We start from the raw sequence: 19,596 nt of genomic DNA, 5'->3' as shown, positions 1-19,596 counted from the left end.
ATTTTATAAAACTGTGAACAAAGGAAATTAAGCACCATTTGCCAATTGACAATAAACTGATCTTCACAAACGCATAAAATTGGTTTTTAAATTTAGAATCAATCATGCAGTGTGAACAGTCCCTTCTTGCAAGCCATACATATGCAAAACTGTATAGTATAGATAGGCCCATATCCTTCTTGATTACCAAGTGTCAAATGGCTTCTAGCTCTGTTCATACAGTACACAACACAAGATATACAGTGTGGGATCAAGGTTGGGAGTTTGGAAGAGGGCTTTTGGCGGCATTTGACTTTGATTTCAGTTGATTTATGTTCAAGAAATGGACGTTCTAGGCGAGATATGAGACAAAATAAGATTAATTTTGGAAAATTGCCAAAAGAGATCACACCAAATACAATTAACCTTTCCACTCATAATGGTAGTGTGAACAGCCCCTCGTGATAGGCTGCTGCAAGCTATTTTGTGGCCATGCGGACGCCGAGCAGCATACTTCTGTCTCGTATTCATGTCAGCCTCGTTCATCTCGAAGAGTGCAGTGGAACATGCTAATGAACAGAAGGATGCGGCCGCTGGAGACCCTCTGAAAGGTCGCTGGGGGTAGGGTATCCGGGCGACTGGGTATCCGCGGAGATGAGCCCAGAACTGAAGATGACATTACGCATCATCACGATCATCATTACGCCGCTCTTAAGAAAAGCGCAAAGTACCATTTGCAATCTCCGGATGTGTTCAGGGGAAGTGAGAGGGAAAAATTGTGAGCAGAGGAAATATGCTGTATTGTACAATGTAGTAAGAATCTATTGAGCCTGTCAGTTCTCACTATTGAAGAAGGCAAGTCACTCATGATGGCTGTTGCAAGAAAAAATATTAGGCTGTACCATTGTGAGTTTAAGTTAATTCAACTTTCAGCTGTGTGAAGGAACAAAACATACTGCGGAAATGATTTTAACTTAAACAAAAGCCTTTATATGTAAGAAAAAGACAGTTGAATTTTGAGTTGCAATGATGCAGCAATATGTAAACTGTCGCAAACCTAGTGGGAAGTATAGTGCATGAATAGCTGGACCTTGGAGAGTTAACCCCTTGGTTCTGATATCCTGTAAATTTATTAAACATATAACATACCGAGGTGCTGTTAGCGGTAAGTGGTTTAAAGGGCAATTTGAGACATGTTTAAAGCTGTTCTGAAAAGAACGAATTTTACAGATTTTCGTGAACAGTCAGTGAAACTTTATCAGAATTGGATAATGATTAGGGAAGTTACAAGAAATTGTGAAAATTCACTGGGGGGGGGGGGGGGGGGATTTAGTCAAATGCAATTACATTGTATGCCTGTGTGTGTTCTGCGATTTTTCTGGAATCCAGATCATGTTGCATGTAACATGGTACCCAGTTTGTTAGCTATCACTGTATGTTTACATGGGTTATTTTGTAGAATGAAGATGTATGTTACACTTACAGTATACATATGTACCTCTATGTGCCTGCCCTAAAGGGCCTGAATGAGATTGTACTATGTGTACATTTACTGCATGGCACAGGTACAAGTAGTAGGGCCTATGGTATCAAGGCAGTCAGATGCATCATATTCCATGTGTAGTCACATGTGCGGTATTCAATGTGCACGGCACTCACAGGTGTGGTAATTTATGACAGAGTCTGGAGGCGAGACTATCCGCCATGCTGGGTGAATCATCGCCTCGAATTCAGTGAATCCTCGCCTCGAATTCAGTGAATCCAGACTGAATCAATATGGAAATGAAAGGAGGAAAACATGTCACGCGGTATGAATCGAAGGCCACCGAATTCACGAATAATATTTGCATTTCAGTTTGGCGGGGGTACAACTGTTGAATGTGCCGTGCCCATCTCCGTGCATAGCTATGTGATGTGTGGTCGAACACAATATCAGATTGTGTGTGTGTGTGTGTGCGCGAGCGAGTGTACATGTGTGTGTGATTTGTCCATATTTGCATAGAGATTAAGAGAGAGATGGCACATACTTACAACACCATTGGGTTTTACAGATCTGTGTTGTAGATTCTGGCCAATGCCGTTTGGCAGGCACAACAATACAAAGTGATGCGTACACATATGCTGCTTTATTTATCCTCTTAAAACATGGCCATATTCTTACAAAAAGATCCTCTATGTGACCCACATACTTTTGTCATTGCAACATGAATTGCTGGATTTAGTAATGTTTTATTTATGGTGACCTAGTTTTCCAGACACAATTCCTCTACATCAATGGTACACCCTGTTAGGAATTCCCAAGGAGACACATGGTGAATCGAGGAAATAGATCGGTAGCCTATCATTCAACGTTTTAACATTTTTATTAACAAATTACCTGTAATGCAAGAAGCCAAGGATGCATCCACAGAGGTTTTGCCTGGTGTGAACTCACAGTGCAAATATTCTGGGAATTTTGTCTGTTTGCTTTGAGTTATTGAGAGATCTTTCTTTTATCAGATCCCATCGGATCTTTGAAACCACATTTTTGTGGTTTGGCGCTGTGTCTCTATATGAGAAGTGTTACCTATTATTGCTATACTGCATCAGAGTGTAGAATAGAACATTTTCTTTCATTTGAACCCATTGTTGTTTATATACATGATTGTTTCTTTTGTATGCAGAATTTCAAAAGCCTCTTTATTGCGAAATAAGCTAATTCGTAGTTCCAATTTGCGCATGAGCAGGAAAAGCTCATTTGTGCTAACAGGCATGTTGGTTCCTAAATTCACTGAGATAAGCATCTGTGATATAATGTTTATTCATGTGATCCTTCGAAGTGGTGCATACCAGCACATCCACCTGACTACAAGCCTAGTAATTTGGCAATGTAAACACACACACACACACACACACACACACACACACACACACACACACACACACACACACACACACACACATAAATCAATGCATTCATTGCAAAACGATTGAATGGATGCTTCCCAAAGTGTCAATTGATGGACCATTCTTAGGCCAAAAAAAAAAAATTGTTGCATTGGCGTAACCCGCCCGACCCTAAAAATTCCGCCGACCCCATGTTTTTTTATTATTTTTTTTTGCTATCGATATCAAATATCTTGTTGATTGCGATCGCGATCGCACAAACCCGGAAGTGGAAACGGCTCTGGGGATATCGGAACAGTATATCGGATGTACGAGGGAGAGATCTAGCGCCTCGCATCAAAGCCTTCCGTGATCAGTACGTCATCTGTTTCCAATACGGACACGTACTCTAACAAGATTTATTCAGTGTATACGTAGCATTCAGACTGCGATGTATTGTGCACAGTTTTGCCATAGGTTTCTTGTGTGGAGAACTTACACGAATCTGTATATGTGGGACTGCAATAGAGATCGCCGTGTGCGATGGAAAGATCGTACATATGGGTCAATTTGCATCTATCTTATCTAAGTCAAAATAGTGAAATATGAAGTGAAAACATTCAGGATAGGGATTTCAACATCTTTAAATTCTGTGAAGGGGTATAATTCCAGTAATATCGGCCTCATAAATGATTTGTAGAATAGATGAACACAGCACATTAGGTGCAGCAGTTGAAACTGTTTACTGAGCTGAGCACGAGTTTTACACGTAAAATGCAGGTAGCAAAAAAAAAAAAAAAAAAAAAAAAAAAATCCGCCCGACCGACCCTATTTGAAAATCTCATGTTACGCCAATGCAACAATTTTTTTTTTTTGGCCTTATCACCTGATCTAAACGCAAGTTCATTCATTGCTTATAACACAAATGCCTTAAATTGTAAGTCAGGGCAAGCTTACGCATAATGTTACTTTGAAAACAGTGAAGCGGCTAACCAACTGAGAAAAGAGAAAGGTCATTTATAACAACATGCACATGAGCTAATTACGAAAAGACTTATTTATAACTAAGACTTAAATTGGCAACATATTTTAAGAATATGAGTTCCTGTTTCTCCCCAAAATAAACATTTTTTAAATGTTGTGTGTAAATTTAATGACTCTTAGCAGTTTCATCTCATCTTTCTCCAATTTCAGATAGGCAGGAAATTTCAAAGGGTTTGTGCCAATTTAGTAATGGCTTATAAGATGATACTGTAAAACATATTATTTTAGTGGCATGAAATTTTTGAGAATTGAAGCCGAAGGCCTTTTTCACGGCATTAAATTTTCGTGAAATGCCTCTGGCATTCAATGCGCTGTAGTGTAGACAAGAGCCTTCGCATGCATTTTAATTTCGCAAATCTTGGCTCTCACGAAATTTGCGAAATTAAAATGCACACAAATATTCGTTGTTTTACAGTAATATCTGCTTGAATATTTCTGTGAACAAGATAAAAAGATTTATGATTCAGTGTTGCTGATGATACAGTAGCACCAGTGAATTACAGAACAAGCAAACAAGAGATTAATACAATTCACTCCTTGGCCCGAATTCACGAAGGTGGTACAAATAAAACCATGGTTTAAACCATGGACAAAAACCATGGAGCGCCAAGTGTCGCATGGAATATTTCGTTACGAAATCAGTCATTTCGTCAATGAAATGATTATTTTGTAACAAAAAGACAACATTTTGTAACTAAATGAACATTTCCTCCACGAAATGATAATTTCGTTAACGAAACAGGCTTTTTGTCAACGAAATGACCAATTTTGTAACGAAATATTCTGTGCGACACTTGGCGCTCCATGGTTTTTGTCCATGGTTTAAACCATAGTTTCATTTGTACCACCTTCGGGCCCTTGTGTCATCAGTTTGAAGTGTCCATGAGGCTTGTATTCCAACAGCCACCACTTGATGATTAATAATGAGAGCTACACTGGACGACCCAGACCAGGCATAGTTAGTGACTAACAGGAAAGCTAGACCCGGTACACGAAGTGGATCCAAGGCAAGCAATGATGGTAATGCCGCATTCAGCCCAGTTTGTGGAACAGATGTTGAAAGACTTTTGAGCCAATTTAAGGGTTGAAGTGCAGAATCTGAAGGGGAGGCGACAAATCCCCGTTCGTCAACGCGTCTCGAGAAAAAGAGTTAAATTGAAACCGCCATATTTTTTGAGGGTGCAAACCCTGCCGCTCTCGCCTTCGTTAACCCCAGGACGATCAATTCTCCACGTAGGGGTTGGTGTTGTTGTGAGTGCAAACAATGGAGCTTTGTGCTAAAGCAATCGACATGAAGTCCCAAGGGGTCTGTTCACATGAGATGATAGTGACTGAAATCCCACAAAATACTTGTAATGCTTTTTTACCCTTTGGCCTGGAGATGAAGAAGTTAATGTGAACATGATATATATTCAGGACTCAGTATTAGTGGTGCCCTGATGGTCTGGGGCCACTTAACATTGATGTCAGGCCACCAAATTTCCACAAAGGTAATATTCTGGTGGCCCGATTGGGCAACCAAGATCCAAAATGGATTGTTATGGTGTCTTTTATTCCATGTACATACATTTTTTTTTTTTTTTGGGGGGGGGGGAAGGGGATCACCAAAATTTCAGACTTAAAGATTTTAAAGTCCCAAATAAGCCACTTGAGAAAAATGTTAGTGCTGAGCCATGATGTTCATTACAATCTGCATATTTTGTGCATAAATAGCTAGGATACCATCTGATACATATGACCTCTCTATATACATGATCTTACTGTTCTCAATAGATTGACCTGTAAGCTATTATATAGGCCTATTATGTATTTAGTGATACATCCTGATATAAGCACTTGTTTATGAAAGTCAATGACAAAGAAACCTTGTTGAATACAATGTAATGTACTAACCACAAACAACAAAAGCATTATATGAAGCACCATTAGTCAGGGAGCAATTGACCCTATATATGTGCATGATGTCATGGGTAGTCAGTGGACATGAGCAGAAACGAAAGGGGCATGAGAGCGAGGCGCAATATCAAACCGTGGTAAATGATAATCTCATCATTACATTTGATTACATTCCAAGCTTAAGCCAGCTTCATGTGCATGCTATGCAATTAATATCATTTGATAACAATTCACGTCCCAACGAACCAACAATATACTCTGTCACACTTGCAGTATTAGATATCAGATCTGCATAGATGCCATCTTGCACTTTTTTGTTTAGACCATGTAGTAGAATAAAGGATTCATATATGAATATGAAGTCACCAAAGGTAATGTGAAATGGAAACATAAATGCCAATCACGAAAGTTAAGATACAAAATGCCAGAGGTGGTGTAAAACCTATCTCTCAGTTACACAGAGATTAGTAATGCATAGGTTTGAGCGTTCGAGTGTGTGCATTTGTTTTGTACATGATTGTATGGACCTGTTTTATAGAAAGTTTGAGTGTGTGCACTATAGTTATGGATGATTGTGCGGACCTTAGCATCTTTGCATCGTTTGTTCGACTGATAGCATGGATACAAATACTGGCCAGTATCATCAGTTTGAGCAAAGAAAAATTACTGTGTGCATGGAACCAATTTAGCAGATGCATGAAACTGATTTACTGGACACATCAAATTCGTACTGGACACGCAGACTTTTGTATTGGACACACGAAAGCAATTTGGTCAGTAAAAAGTCACTTACTGCATGCCTTTGGCTTTGAATCAGGCAAATTGCAGGGATTTCTGTACCTATGCTACATTGCATGGTAATAGGCCCGTTCACACACAAGGGAAAAAGTGCGATTCAAAAATAGATTTTCTTATCGCGATCAAAATTTCGAAATTTTTCCGTGTGTGGACAGAAAAATCTCACTAATTACCGCGATCCTTATCGCGATCCAACTCGCACTATTAGTGCGATTTTTCAGAATAATCGCGATTATTTTGTTTGTTTACAAAATCGAGTCTCTTTGAATCGCGCACGCGCGAAACTCTATTGGGACTGCGGGGTCAGTCTTCGGTCATGCAAGTTTCGCGCATGCGCAATTTGGCCACTGATAGTTCTTTCCTTGCTGTGAAGTGCGATTTTTCCCTGTGTATGAACGGTCAAAAAAAAAAATCGAAATTTGGATCGCGATTGTAATTTCGATTTCCGTTGTGTGTGAACGGGCCTTATATCTCAAGACATCAGACGTGTGCACTCATAATGCTAACGTAGATGATGTATTGAGGCTTTTAATAGTGAGACCCAACATCAGTTGACGCACTTGTATTTCTGCTGTTTTATTGCAATACAATTCAGTTGTTGTGGATTTCCCCGTTAGACCAGGCGTCCACTAGGGCGCGGACAAGACGCGGACAAGCCCCGGAATGCAAATTTGGTATTCCGCACTCCTTCGGGAACCTGTCCGCACGTTCCTGAACGTGTCCGCTCACTGTCCTAAACATGTCCGGGCGTTTCCGCACCTTCTGGAGAGAGAAAAATTTCCGCGTCCAAATTTTGATCGAGACCAAAATTTGGACGCGGAAATGAACTTCCTGACACCTTCGGCGACTTGTCCTGACGATGTCCTGAGGATGTCCCGCTTGTCCGGAACCCTTCCGCTCCTTCCGCACACGCTCCGGAAAGAATCCCGCGGTATGGGGAAGCTTCCCGAATGAAAGCGGAAGACACCAGGAATGTTTTAGGACAGCGCGGAGCCGATGCAGATCTATATATGCAAGTGTCCGGAACCTATGCGGAAATTTTGTGATCGAGACACGAAAATGTCGACACTTTCCGCGACCGTCATGCCAATGAAACGCAAAATGAGCAAGAAGGGAGGCGAGGCCCCCATGCAAATATCTCCATCACAGGCACACCTTTCGTCTGGTGATGAAGAACAGGTATATCTAAAGAATTTCCGGTCCCAGAAGGCAAAGAAGAAGGTAGTAGAGACTGTGCCAAAAGCAACCAGAAAGAAGTGAAATCAGCCCCCTAATTTCCTAGTAAGTTTGTTTTGATTTGATCTTTTCAGAAATTATTTTTCATCTGAGTGACTTTCCTGGTTCCTATTACTTACTATAGTACATTTTCCTTTATGTGGTTTTCGTATTTTATTTGCAAACGAACTATGTTGTCCCATGTGACAGCCCAGCTGAAAATCACAAAAGTAGGTGGAAGTGCACTCAGAAAAAGAAAGCATAGAATTTTTGGCTAAATGTTAATGTATTATATAAACATGAACAAGTTGTTATTCATACGTAAATGCTTTCTAATGATACAACATATTAGAACAAAAGACAAATTCATCACACTAAAAAGCATGAATTCAATTGCAAAGATATACCTGTGGTCTCATTACAATGTAATATTTTTGAAGCCCAAAATAACAATGAAAGCTAAAGATGATGGAGGAAAATGAAGAATTTTCTGTCACTTCAAAATTCAAGTGAAATGAGAGAAAAAGCAATAAATCATGAACTCGAAAAAGTGTTAAATTTCTGTCTTTCTTTTGTTTTTGCGGAGTGTATATATTTAAGTGCACATTAAGCATCACAAATCATTTCAGAAATATTCTTTACCTGAATGATTTTCGTAGTTGTTATTACCTAATAATTTTTCTTCTCTTTTTGTTTTAGTTGCAAATAAACTCGATTGTCCAATTTGACAGCCCAGTTGAACCCCCCCCCCAAAAAAAAAAGTAAATTAAAGTAGGTTAAAAATATTTCCCCATTTTTACACTTCACTGACAATAGGCTAGTAAGCCCTAAGCATGAAAAAAAAAAATTCTCGGACTTAAAAATGTTCAAAAGTGATCGAAATAAGAGAGGGTTAGAGATGCACAAGGGTAAAAATCAGAGAAAGAAACACAAATTTAATGATTAGGATCATTTTGGCATGCTCTATACAGAAGTATCAGACAAAACATGTATATACTTCACGATGGATAAAGCACAGGTCTAAAAAAAAGGGAATAAAGAATATATATATATAAGTAACAAAACTGCAACAAAGTTCATGCTGTATTCACCAACGGTTTATTTCTTGTGAAGAAATAAACCGTTGGTGAATACAGCATGAACTTTGTTGCAGTTTTGTTACTTATCTTTTTATCTTGCCCAAACGTGGACTACCTCATCAACATGATTACATATACATATAATATATATGATATACATAAATATATATGGTTCAAAAAGTTTGCGAATATTATCCATGTGACTGTAGGCAGAGAAAAAATTGTTCTCCCAGATGAGACAAATCAAAAAAAAAAATGAGTCATCAGCCGACATGCAGACAATCCTATTCTTCGACTATCGGTGGTCACATTCTATTATCAAATAATATTGACCAATCTTAATATAATATCAGCCGCTACTGCGGAAACACAACAAGGAGCATCAATGACGGCTAGCAGTCAAATGAGGAAAAGTCAAAGTCAGCGCCAAATTTATACCTTTCCATTTTCCTGGTATTGTCCGCAGTTTGTCCGCATGCCTAACTTGTGTTGTCCGGAAGGCATCCTGATTGTCCGCGTTCATTCCTGGTGTAATCCTAGATGTTTCCGCGCTGGCCGGCTACGATTAGCATATTCCGAGGTATTTCGCGCTCTTCCGGAGTGATTCCTAGGAATGTCCGCAGTCAGTCCGCGGACAGTCCGCGGACAGTCCGCGGACAGTCCTAGGAATGTCCCAGGACAAGCCGATTCACAAAGTTATTCCGCGTCTGTCGCGGACAGGATGCCGAAATAATAAAATTTGCTTCCGCAACCCTTCCGGAGCCTGTCCGCGCCCAAGTGGACGTCCGCCCTTAAGTGTTTGTCGAACTCTAGGTTTGTTTGTTTTTTTGCAGTTTTTGTTTGGGTATTAAATAGGGTTCCCCCAGCACCTTTCGTGTTTGAAGCCAGACATTCTGGCTAGGTGACTGATGACGAAATGCAGCGTTGACTAGGTGCCAACTGTCTCGCAGAAGGCCGTCTGACCTTGCCAGAGAATGCCCAGTGAGACCTGGGAGAAATCCTGCTATCACGATCTCCCTGAAATTATGTGAACGCTTCCAAATCCGTGTGTCTGTCTTATTTCTTTTTTCCTGGGATTGGTTTGGAAACCACATTATGGGAGTATTAGCCTTGACTCTCAATGTTGTGATTTCTTACAATGCCAACCTCTTGAAGCTGCAGTCCTCAACACTCTTCTGCACTTCTTTCTTCTCGACTTTTTTTTTTTTCAGCACACTGCATCTACACACATGTAAAGCCTACATTGAAAGAGCAGCTATGGGCTGTTCAGTGTTAGGATGTCAATGACTTGAAATATCTGTAAATTGTCTGAAGTGGTATGCAGTACATAGTTACACTTATTGCAGAGTTTACTATTAAATTGTGCCTTTAAAGGGATGATACAGTTTCGGTTGAGATGGGGTTTCAGGTTTCCAACTTTTTTTTTAATGGGGATTTTAAAGATAAGGAGAAACCTCTTATGAAATATGAAAGGCATAGAATTCTAAGAGGAATTCAGAGTTTATTTGATGAAAATTGGTTTTGAAATGGCTGAGATATATCCAAAACAAAGCGATCCTAATAAAAGGTGGGACCCACCTTTTATTTGGATTGCTTTGTTTGACTTTGTTTTTGGATATCTCAGCCATTTCAAAACTGATTTTCATCAAATGAACTTTGAATTCCTGTTAGAATTGTATGCTCTTTAACATTTCATAGAGTGGTTTCAAAGTTTCTTGCAAGAAAGTTAAAAGCTGAATCCTCACCTCGACCAATACTATACCATCCCTTATACAGCTTCCAAATTTTATGTATCAAGTGTGAGCAGTGGGGATAAAGAAGAACTGAATAGGTGACTACAGACACAGGTTTTGCTTTGTGCATTTTAATAGCATGATAGGTCATTGACTCCAACCATTTGTCCCCCTCTGTGCCAATTAACACTAATGTCCTGTCACGTACTGTCATCGCCAATGAAGGTGTATTATATAATGCTGTCAATCAATCCTCACAATAACATTGACCTTCATACTGGACTCTCCACAATGCTCCACCTCTGGGTGTCCACAATATGTAGATCATGAGATCATGATCAAATGACCAATAGCTTTGCAAGTACAGTACACAGGGGCTTGAAAGAATATAGAGATTGTGTGAAGGGTGTAACTCATCAGTTTGAGCCCTGTTGGTATTCATAATGTCCTGTCTTTTGTCTCGATCTTCTCCCATACTTTACAGGGTCGCCATGTCAAGACAGGTCAGCTGGCAGCCATCAAGGTCATGGATGTCACAGAGGTGAGTTTCCCCCCACCATCCTTCCTTTATTTATTTATTTGTGTGGTTATTTATTTATTTATTAGTTTATGTATTTATTTATTGATCTATTTGTTTATTCATTATTTATCTATTTGTTTATTTATTATTTTTTATTTTATCTTTTTTGTGTGTCACACTTGATTCTGGAATTATTTGCAGTGCAAGACTAGTAATCAGTCTCACTTTTATAATACAATGCAAGTGTTGATATTCAAAATGGCCTCCAACCTGTATAGTGGCCACCTGTCTATAGTGGCCACTTTTTGTCGTTTCCCTTAGGTGGCCACTTTAGACAGGTTTGACTATTTATTTGAAATTGGATGTGTGCAAAATGGTAGTCATAGATCAAATGATCACTCAGGAACTTTCTCCTGTCGTAGTTGATCATCTCATTCAGGAGCACCATCTTGTAATGCTGTTGAAATTGTGCGTAAACATGTTGATGAGACAGAAAGACTTCTGCAGTTGATGCATTTTGTGTATGTATGCGTTTGTGTACCAGGCTACGTTATATGTATTGTGTGAAGTGCTGTGTGTGCTGGTTTTGTGTCGTGTGCATGTGTTATGTTTGTTGTGTGCGTGACATGCCCAGGATGTGTGTCAGAGGGCAGCACTTTGAGTTAACCAATACTGTAAAAATTCTTAACTTAATTGAACAGATTGTCTAATTTCCCACATATTTTCTCTGAATGCTTCATTGATATTTCTGCTTTTCTTTAATCCACATAATGTGCTTCATCAATTTCTTCTGCAAAGAGGAAATATTGTTTTCTCAATCCAACTTACATCACACTCCTCTCTGTTCCATAGCAATACTTAACCCTTTCTGTGCCAGGGACTCTAGGCAGTGTGTACAACGCTATGGGGGTTTCTGTGCCAATTTGTGCTGAAAAGCAGACAAAGGGTTAACACACTTTAAGTAAATATATCTTCCCATATAGTGACTGTGACAGAAACCAAGAAGAAAATGACATAAAAGAAGGAATGGGAAGACTGTATGTATGCTCCAAGACATGTCTCAACAGGCTTTCAGCTTGGGTAGAAGAGGCTCAGGAATAGTTCTTATTAATGGGAATAATTACTTGGTTGCCATTTTTAAGCTCATTAAGCCACTTGCCTGGTGAACCTCTTATGCCAACAAGTGAGCTTGTCGGCAGAAACTTTTTCTCTTGGAAATCTTCAGGCACTGAGGCAGTAGACTAGTTTGTGACAATTATTATAAATTCAAACTGGCTGGTGATAACACATAAAGCATCTGATAGAATGATCCTTTGATTGTGTTCTGTGTTGTTTTGATGCCTTAACTCTGACTTTTGGCTTATTTATATTCTCCCGTTTGTCTATCTTATCTATCATTAATTTTCATCATCATTTTTGATGGTTTGATAAGGACAGAGAGGTGTGTAGGAATACTTCTGTAGGAGTTGACATTTTCTCTTTGTCAGTCCTTTGAACTTTTTATCTGTCTACATGCTTCTTTGTTTCTCTGTGTTGATCTAATGGCTGTTTCTCTGATCTCTTTTACTCTGTTGGAAGAGTTTGAATGCAAAGACAGATATATGCTATATATTCAAAGTTTTTTTAAGTGAGGTCATCATCAGGTAGAGAAAAATAAAACTTTTCAATGATACTTTGCTTGTTACATAACAAAAAATAATTTTGAAGATGTTATCAAACTTAATCACAGATATTCTAAATTTCATTTTCTATTTGTTTTCAGCAGCTTCAGTTGATAAAAATAGATGTACTTGTTTTTGCATTTCAATTCTTTATCTCTTTTCGTCTTTCTTTATCTCTCTTTCTCATGATATATACATATAATATAACAATATATTTTATAATATCTCTGCCTCTTTATCTTGTCCCCCTCCTTCACTCTATTCCTATGATTCTCGATCCCTTTGTATCAATCTTTCTCTCCTTCTGTCCCTATATCTCTCACAATGTCTCTTTTTCTCTCTGTCTTCAAGAAGAAAGAGATTACCGGGGGATTCAGGTGTGTCTGGCTTGTTGTTTGTTGAACACACTTTGGTGCTGGATCACATGCAGTATGTGATCCTTGTAGTAGAACCTGATGATTGACTATCAAAGACTCCATGAGAGCAGGGACTTAAAGTATGATTGATTTCTGAACTCCATAGCTGAGGAATCAGACATGCCAGGTCAAAGGTCATGCCCATGTTGGCCGCACCTGCGAGAAACCCCTGGATTCCACCTAGGTAGAAGTATCCCCCCCCCCCTTCTTCCCAAGAAATAAAAAAGGAAGAAAAAGGAATGAAAACCTGGGAAAAAACATGTCTTTGCAGTTGACAGTGAAGTTGTAAAGGGTAATTCTCCCCCATTTTTGGCAAACATTGAGCGCGGTCTAATACGCACCGTAGGGGCTTAGCGAGAAGTGTTGACGTACAGGTTGAAAGGGACCGAGTAAAGAGGTGAGCTGATTTCATGCGAAATGCTGCGCTCGTGGGAATGCTCGATATCAACGGCAGGAAAAGGAAGGCAGGCCCCGAGGTGGTGGGGATTGTTGTGTGTGAGGTGATTTTCGTGTCGCATCTATACCTAGCATTGTCATGTCATTGTAACATTCATACAGTTGCCTCTCACTTAATTGGAACTCAGGAGTATGAGACTTTTGTCCCAATAAAGTGGCTGTCCTGGTTGAAAGAGGTCAGAACTTGGTTAAGATATTCCTCCATACACCTTGTCTCCATGACTTGGCAACTCTTGATACTCCTTTGCTATATTTAATCCTATATGAAATATTCTTTCCTGTAATGCTATATTTAATCCTATATGAAATATTCTTTCCTGTAATGCTATATTTAATTCTATATGAAATATTCTTTCCTGTAATAACAAATCAAATGCTTTAAAAAGGTCATTACTTTGTATTAATTTCTTATAAAAAAAGTGCCCCCATTAATCAATGTTTAATACAATTTTTTTCCAAGGAAAACCTTACATGCTTGTAAAATTTGGCCTTGATTTTGTCCCGTTTAAGTGGTGCTCCCATTCATTCCAGTCCCAAGTAAATGGTGGTGCCTGTATCTGTATGAAGAGATCGAGATGGCAGTGTGCTCAATCAAATGAAGAGTTGTTGATAGATGCAAGTCTACAAAGTACTTGCTCATCAGAATAGTCACTGCAAATATGGCATAACAATGAGTCCATGTGTGCTTTCATATTAGCTGTTTATGTATCTATTACCTACATTTGTGTGCCTCTAATCTTGGTGTATGGGTGTTTGTATGTAGGTAAGATTGTGTGTGTGTGTGTGTGTGTGTGTGTGTGTGTGTGTGTGTGTGTGTGTGTGTGTGTTTATTTTACCAGTGGAGGTAATCAAAACTTATGAAATTGCAGGTTGTAATATGTGTACGTGTAGTTGGGAGTGTACCCCATTACCTCTCTCTTCCCACCCCCCTCCCCCCCTATCCAGGGGCTTATGGAAAGGATTTCTGAGCCAAGTGCAAAAGTGAAAGTGAAAACACTGAGATATTGGAGGAGGGAGCAGCCATTGCCAGTTATGCCTCTTTCTCAGCTAGACTCCATAATGTGTTTAAAAGTTGTTGTGTCATTAGTTTGGTGCATGCTGCGAAGACATAATCCAATTTCTTCTCCAAATAGGTGTTTGCAACTATCAGGTAGCACTTGCAATTCCCTCAATGATTTGTAGCTGTAGCAAGCACACATCTGTTGCATAGCATTTCAAATATTATCCCCCCCTCAATAAAAAAGGGAAAGAAAGATACATTGAATCAGTTATGGTGACCAGGGACCTCTCTGAAAGGATATAGTGGAGTATTTGTTTTATAAATGTGACCCTGCACCGCAAAACAAACAAAAAGTCGGTAGACATGGATTTTTAGTTAAGAGTAGATTCTGAGAGAGCAGACTCTAAGCTTTAAAATGATATATAACTCAATCCAAATGGACTCTCCTAACCTATCTAAATATTGGAAAGAAAGGACACACTCTGGAAAGTGTGAACTGAGAAAACAAGCTCTGAAGTACAGGGTGTATTCAAGTGCTTAATCTTTACCAAGCTATGCTAGCTGTGGGATGAATTGAACGAAAACAGGATGTTGACCACCGGAGCAACAACAATGAAGAAATTCTTAGATTAAGCAGAAATTGAGCATGCTTCATTAGCACATTCTGTACATGATTAATACTAACTTTCAATGCAGTAGCATCATTCTCTTCAAAGTTATTGGAGTTGAAAGTGAAGTGTATGGACAGGGTTTTTGAGAAATGGGAAGAGGGTTCTATGAGAAAAGGACTTGCTCTTTCAGAAAATATGAAAAACTCAAGATTGGTCAGGTTGACCCATTTCACCTATTTTCAGTCCTCACACAAAATCACTGTGTGCGACTTTTTGTTCGTTTTGTGGTGCACGGTCACAAATTATAGTCGAGGTAGTGGGCTTATAACAGGGTTACTGATGGAATCTGCTCAAAGTTTAGAGACAAGTCTTCTAAAATTGGTGCCAAGTCCAATGTGGTTACAGTGTCAGTTGGTTTTTAGCACACACATCATTCAACAGGCTTTGCCATTTTGAGAGTGCGTCAAGGTCCAGAACAAACTTAAAATTCGGTATTATTTAAGCCATTCTGAATAAAAGCTATAGGCTACTGTGTTACCACCTATAACATATTTATGAACTTTGGTGAGTGTTACTCGATGTTCACTAGTGAATATATTACCCACAGTGTACAATGTATTTAGTGAAGTAGCAAAAACATAATACACTAAATGTGCTTTTGGTGAGAGGATGATGATCGGCATTGGAGCAATACTTAACACAGAAGCTAGACTTGCACTGAGACTAGCATGCTGGGTCCTGCTTATTTGTACTGGTGTTAGGGTCAAGGCCAAGGTCACTCATTGTGTACAGCTACTATACCTACCTGCTGGTTTTAACTCCTTGTAGCCTACAATTTTATGGTACCTGTTTTACTTTGCATAAACTGGACTCCTACAAGATGATTGTTGTAGCTCTTCGTAAATGGCCTGCACTTGCACATCATTGCAAGGGTTCTTTGCATCTCATGCTATAAAGTAGTGAGACGTACAAATGTATGACTACCTGGCCATTGTATCGGAAAGTGATTTGTCTTTATGGACTAATAGTACTGTGTAATATGTAGTAATCATATGGTGTGATATACATTTAGGCTACTTTATTACTACTTTGCATGATCTGTTTGAAGGTTGTGAAACTTTAAGTGAATAAGATAACCAACTATGTATTGGTGACAGATTTTTTAGTGTATTTTGTTGTTCAAAATCTCTTCTCGACCTACTGAAATATAGATGTTGATTATTAGTGCATTGCTGTGTGTTTATTGTCTGCAAACAATTAAATTTTATAATCTTTTGTCTGACACAAAAGGGTGTAATACGAAGTTGAAAGTGATACTACTTCTGTGTGTGTGGTTTTGAACAGTTTGTCAAACTACTGCAAGAAAAATTTTGATGTCAGTGTATTGTTGTGCATTATCTGTTTAATAACCTACTGCAATTTAGTTTCTACCTCTTCTCTGACAATAGAGGGTCCTTAAAAGTGATACATCCTATCATTCTTTAGGAAAGTTATTCTAGCTACTAAAATATAACTGTTGACATTAGTGCATTGTTGTACTCGGTTTGTTACGGGTTTTTTTTTTTTTTTTTGTCCCTGGTTGTATTCCTACATGGCTCTCCTTGAATAGTGCTGTATACATAGCAAAGTGCATTGAAGAACTTCATTCTCGGCAGCACATTCGCTTCCTGCCCTTGCCTTATCCTTGAAAGCAGTTGTGAGATCAGTTGGGGCGTAACAGTGTGCTCTTCACTGTAGGATTAAGGATTAAGGGGGTGAATCAGGAAGACCCAACCTACAGGTAGCAGCAGATTATCTGGGTTAATTGGAGTCAGGGCTCCATAGCCATTTAATTGGAGAAGAGCAGTACTTTATCCATCCAGGGTTTTGACTGTTATCCAAGCTCTTTGTGAAACTTTGTTGTTGTTGTTATTGTGTCAGCAGGAATTACCTCTGCCAAGTAAACATATCACTCATGGGGGGATTAAGACAGAAGAATTAGGTAGAATTAGTTATGTTTTTCATGGGTGTTTGGCTACTGCAGAATGTCTTGTACCGTTGTATTGTTATTTTGAATAATAAACAACTTGTCTGTGCCGTGTGAGTGCTATGATGGTGTTAAAAACATGAAAGGAAGCCCATATCAAATGTACTGATGACACTGCTATTCTATAATATTAGTAGTGTTTTAAAATGGACACCTGAAAGGTTGATCTTGCAGATAAACAAACTGATTGCAAGTATACTTTTATCTGATATTCATTATTTCACATACTGTACATTCATATATTTCTTTTGGTACTACAGGGGAAACTCGGTATAACGAACACTGCTATAGCGAGATATCGGTTATTACGAGGAAATTTTCCCGGTCCCAAATTTTCTTCCACACAAGTCTATGTAAAATGCTACTCTTATAGCGAGATCGGCTATAACGAAATAACTGCTATAACGAGATAAATTTTGTGATTTCCAAACAAAGAAAAACATAGCCAATCAAACCTGTTATAGCGAGGTAAAGCAAAATGTCTTCGGGTAAAGCTTTACTTCGCCTGTGCTATCACGCTCCGAGATTGTAAAGCTCGATGCGCCAAAAACTGTCTTGTACACACATATTTTCTTCAGTTCACTCTACAGCTAGCACCGCATATTGTACGTGTATGTGTGTGTGTGCGCGCGCACTGATACATGCAGAAAATGTGGTGGGACGGCCGTATACATGACATCATCATGACGTTTAGCAAGTGTGAGGCAATCTGATGCTGTGATTGGCTTTCTACGTAGGGAATTCCCCATCTTCACACACGCACGCAGTCATAATGTACATACAGAATGTGTCACACACACAGCATTGTGCAGACCATATTCAAGCTTTCGACACACAACACACACCCATACCATAACCACATACCAATCCACAGACGATCTTCACACAATCGCAAGCTATTTACACATTCAAACATCTACACTTAATAAGAAAAACATTCTTGATATCGGATTTCATTGGCGAAAAAACATCTTCTTACCCATAAAGGTGAGTAATTACCTCACACACATTACCAAGGTATCAGTATTGATTGAAAGATGATGGGTAGTCCCACGTGTGCAAATTAATGTCTTCATGTTATGCTTTCTTTTATGCCTACTGATATAACGAGATATCGGCTATAACGAGGAAAATGACTCGGTCCCGACCATCTCGTTATATCGAGTTTCCACTGTAGCAACAAGGGAATATACCATTAGTGAACTGTAACCTAATGCTGAAATAAACTTAAAGGACAAGTTCACCTTCATAAACATAACGATTGAGAGAATGCAACAATATTAGTAAAACACATCAGTGAAAGTTTGAAGAAAATTGGACAATCGATGCAAAAGTTATGAATTTTTAAAATTTTTGTTTTGGAACCGCTGGATGAGAAGACTACTACAGCTTGTGAGTCATATGCGTACAACAGTACAAAGAAAATATAAAGAAAAATCAACATATTTTCACTTTTTTCGCATAATAAAAGAGCACTTGACTTGCCTCTTTCTAAAGGCAGGGGGAATAATATTACCCATAACATTTGTCGGTAACGAGTCGGGGGAATGTGTACTTTTTTCATAAGATGAAATTTTGTGAAATTCTCTTTATATTTTCCTTATATTGTTGTACGCATGTGACATCTAAGTTTTTCACACACTGCAGTAGTCTTCTCATCCAGCGGTTACTGCACAAAAACTTCAAAAATTCATAACTTTTGAAGGGATTGTCCGATTTTCCTCAAACTTTCAATGATGTGTTCTACTAATATTGCTACATTGTCTCAATCCTTATGTTTATGAAGGTGAACTTGTCCTTTAAATGTTATCAGGCTCTTGACACATTCTACCCCATGTGGTTATTGCTCACTCACATAGTTTTGCATAGTGTAATTTCTTTTCTCATGGATTCCACTGTTGCAAAGTGTCATTCAAACTCTTTGATGTTTTGTTTGGTGACTGCAATGTACAAATGTATCTATCAGATTGGATAGCAGTGATGAAGATTAATTGGAGTGGTGCATTGTCAAAAGGCTGAATGAGTAACCCATAACTGGAATTAGATCCTCCAGCTCTTCTGCTTAAGAGTATTTCAGTACTGTTTGCTTGTGTTTAACCACATTCGAAGTTGTGTGACACCTAAAGGGTACCAAAGGTGTGCTTCATTATGTATTATCAGTGCTTCATTGTATGAGTGCTTGTGCAATTTGCCACAATGGGTTTTTGGTTCCTTTCAGAAGAACTCCATTGCACAATGTAAACTGAGCTCATCATGCCAGTAGAATGGGGAAGCAAGTCCTGTCTCCTGATCTCTTT

The 19,596-nt window shown here is 38.9% G+C and overlaps 1 protein-coding gene across 5 annotated transcripts in view; it reads left to right on the top strand.

Moving 5' to 3' along the window:
- The window catches only part of LOC139745040 (mitogen-activated protein kinase kinase kinase kinase 4-like), a 132,570-nt gene that overhangs the window by 19,910 nt on the left and 93,064 nt on the right, over positions 1-19,596 (top strand). For all 5 annotated transcript variants that reach the window (XM_071655457.1, XM_071655456.1, XM_071655454.1 and 2 more), the window contains exon 3: positions 11,094-11,150. In XM_071655457.1, coding sequence (XP_071511558.1) covers positions 11,094-11,150 — 57 coding nt within the window. The remainder of the gene's footprint in view (positions 1-11,093; positions 11,151-19,596) is intronic.

The sequence above is a fragment of the Diadema antillarum genome, unplaced genomic scaffold, assembly GCF_040938485.1.
Source record: "Diadema antillarum isolate AM-2024a unplaced genomic scaffold, OU_Dant_1.0 seq00001231_RagTag, whole genome shotgun sequence".
In the NCBI taxonomy this organism is placed as follows: Eukaryota; Metazoa; Echinodermata; class Echinoidea; order Diadematoida; family Diadematidae; genus Diadema; species Diadema antillarum.
This window is presented reverse-complemented; position numbering and strand designations above follow the sequence as displayed.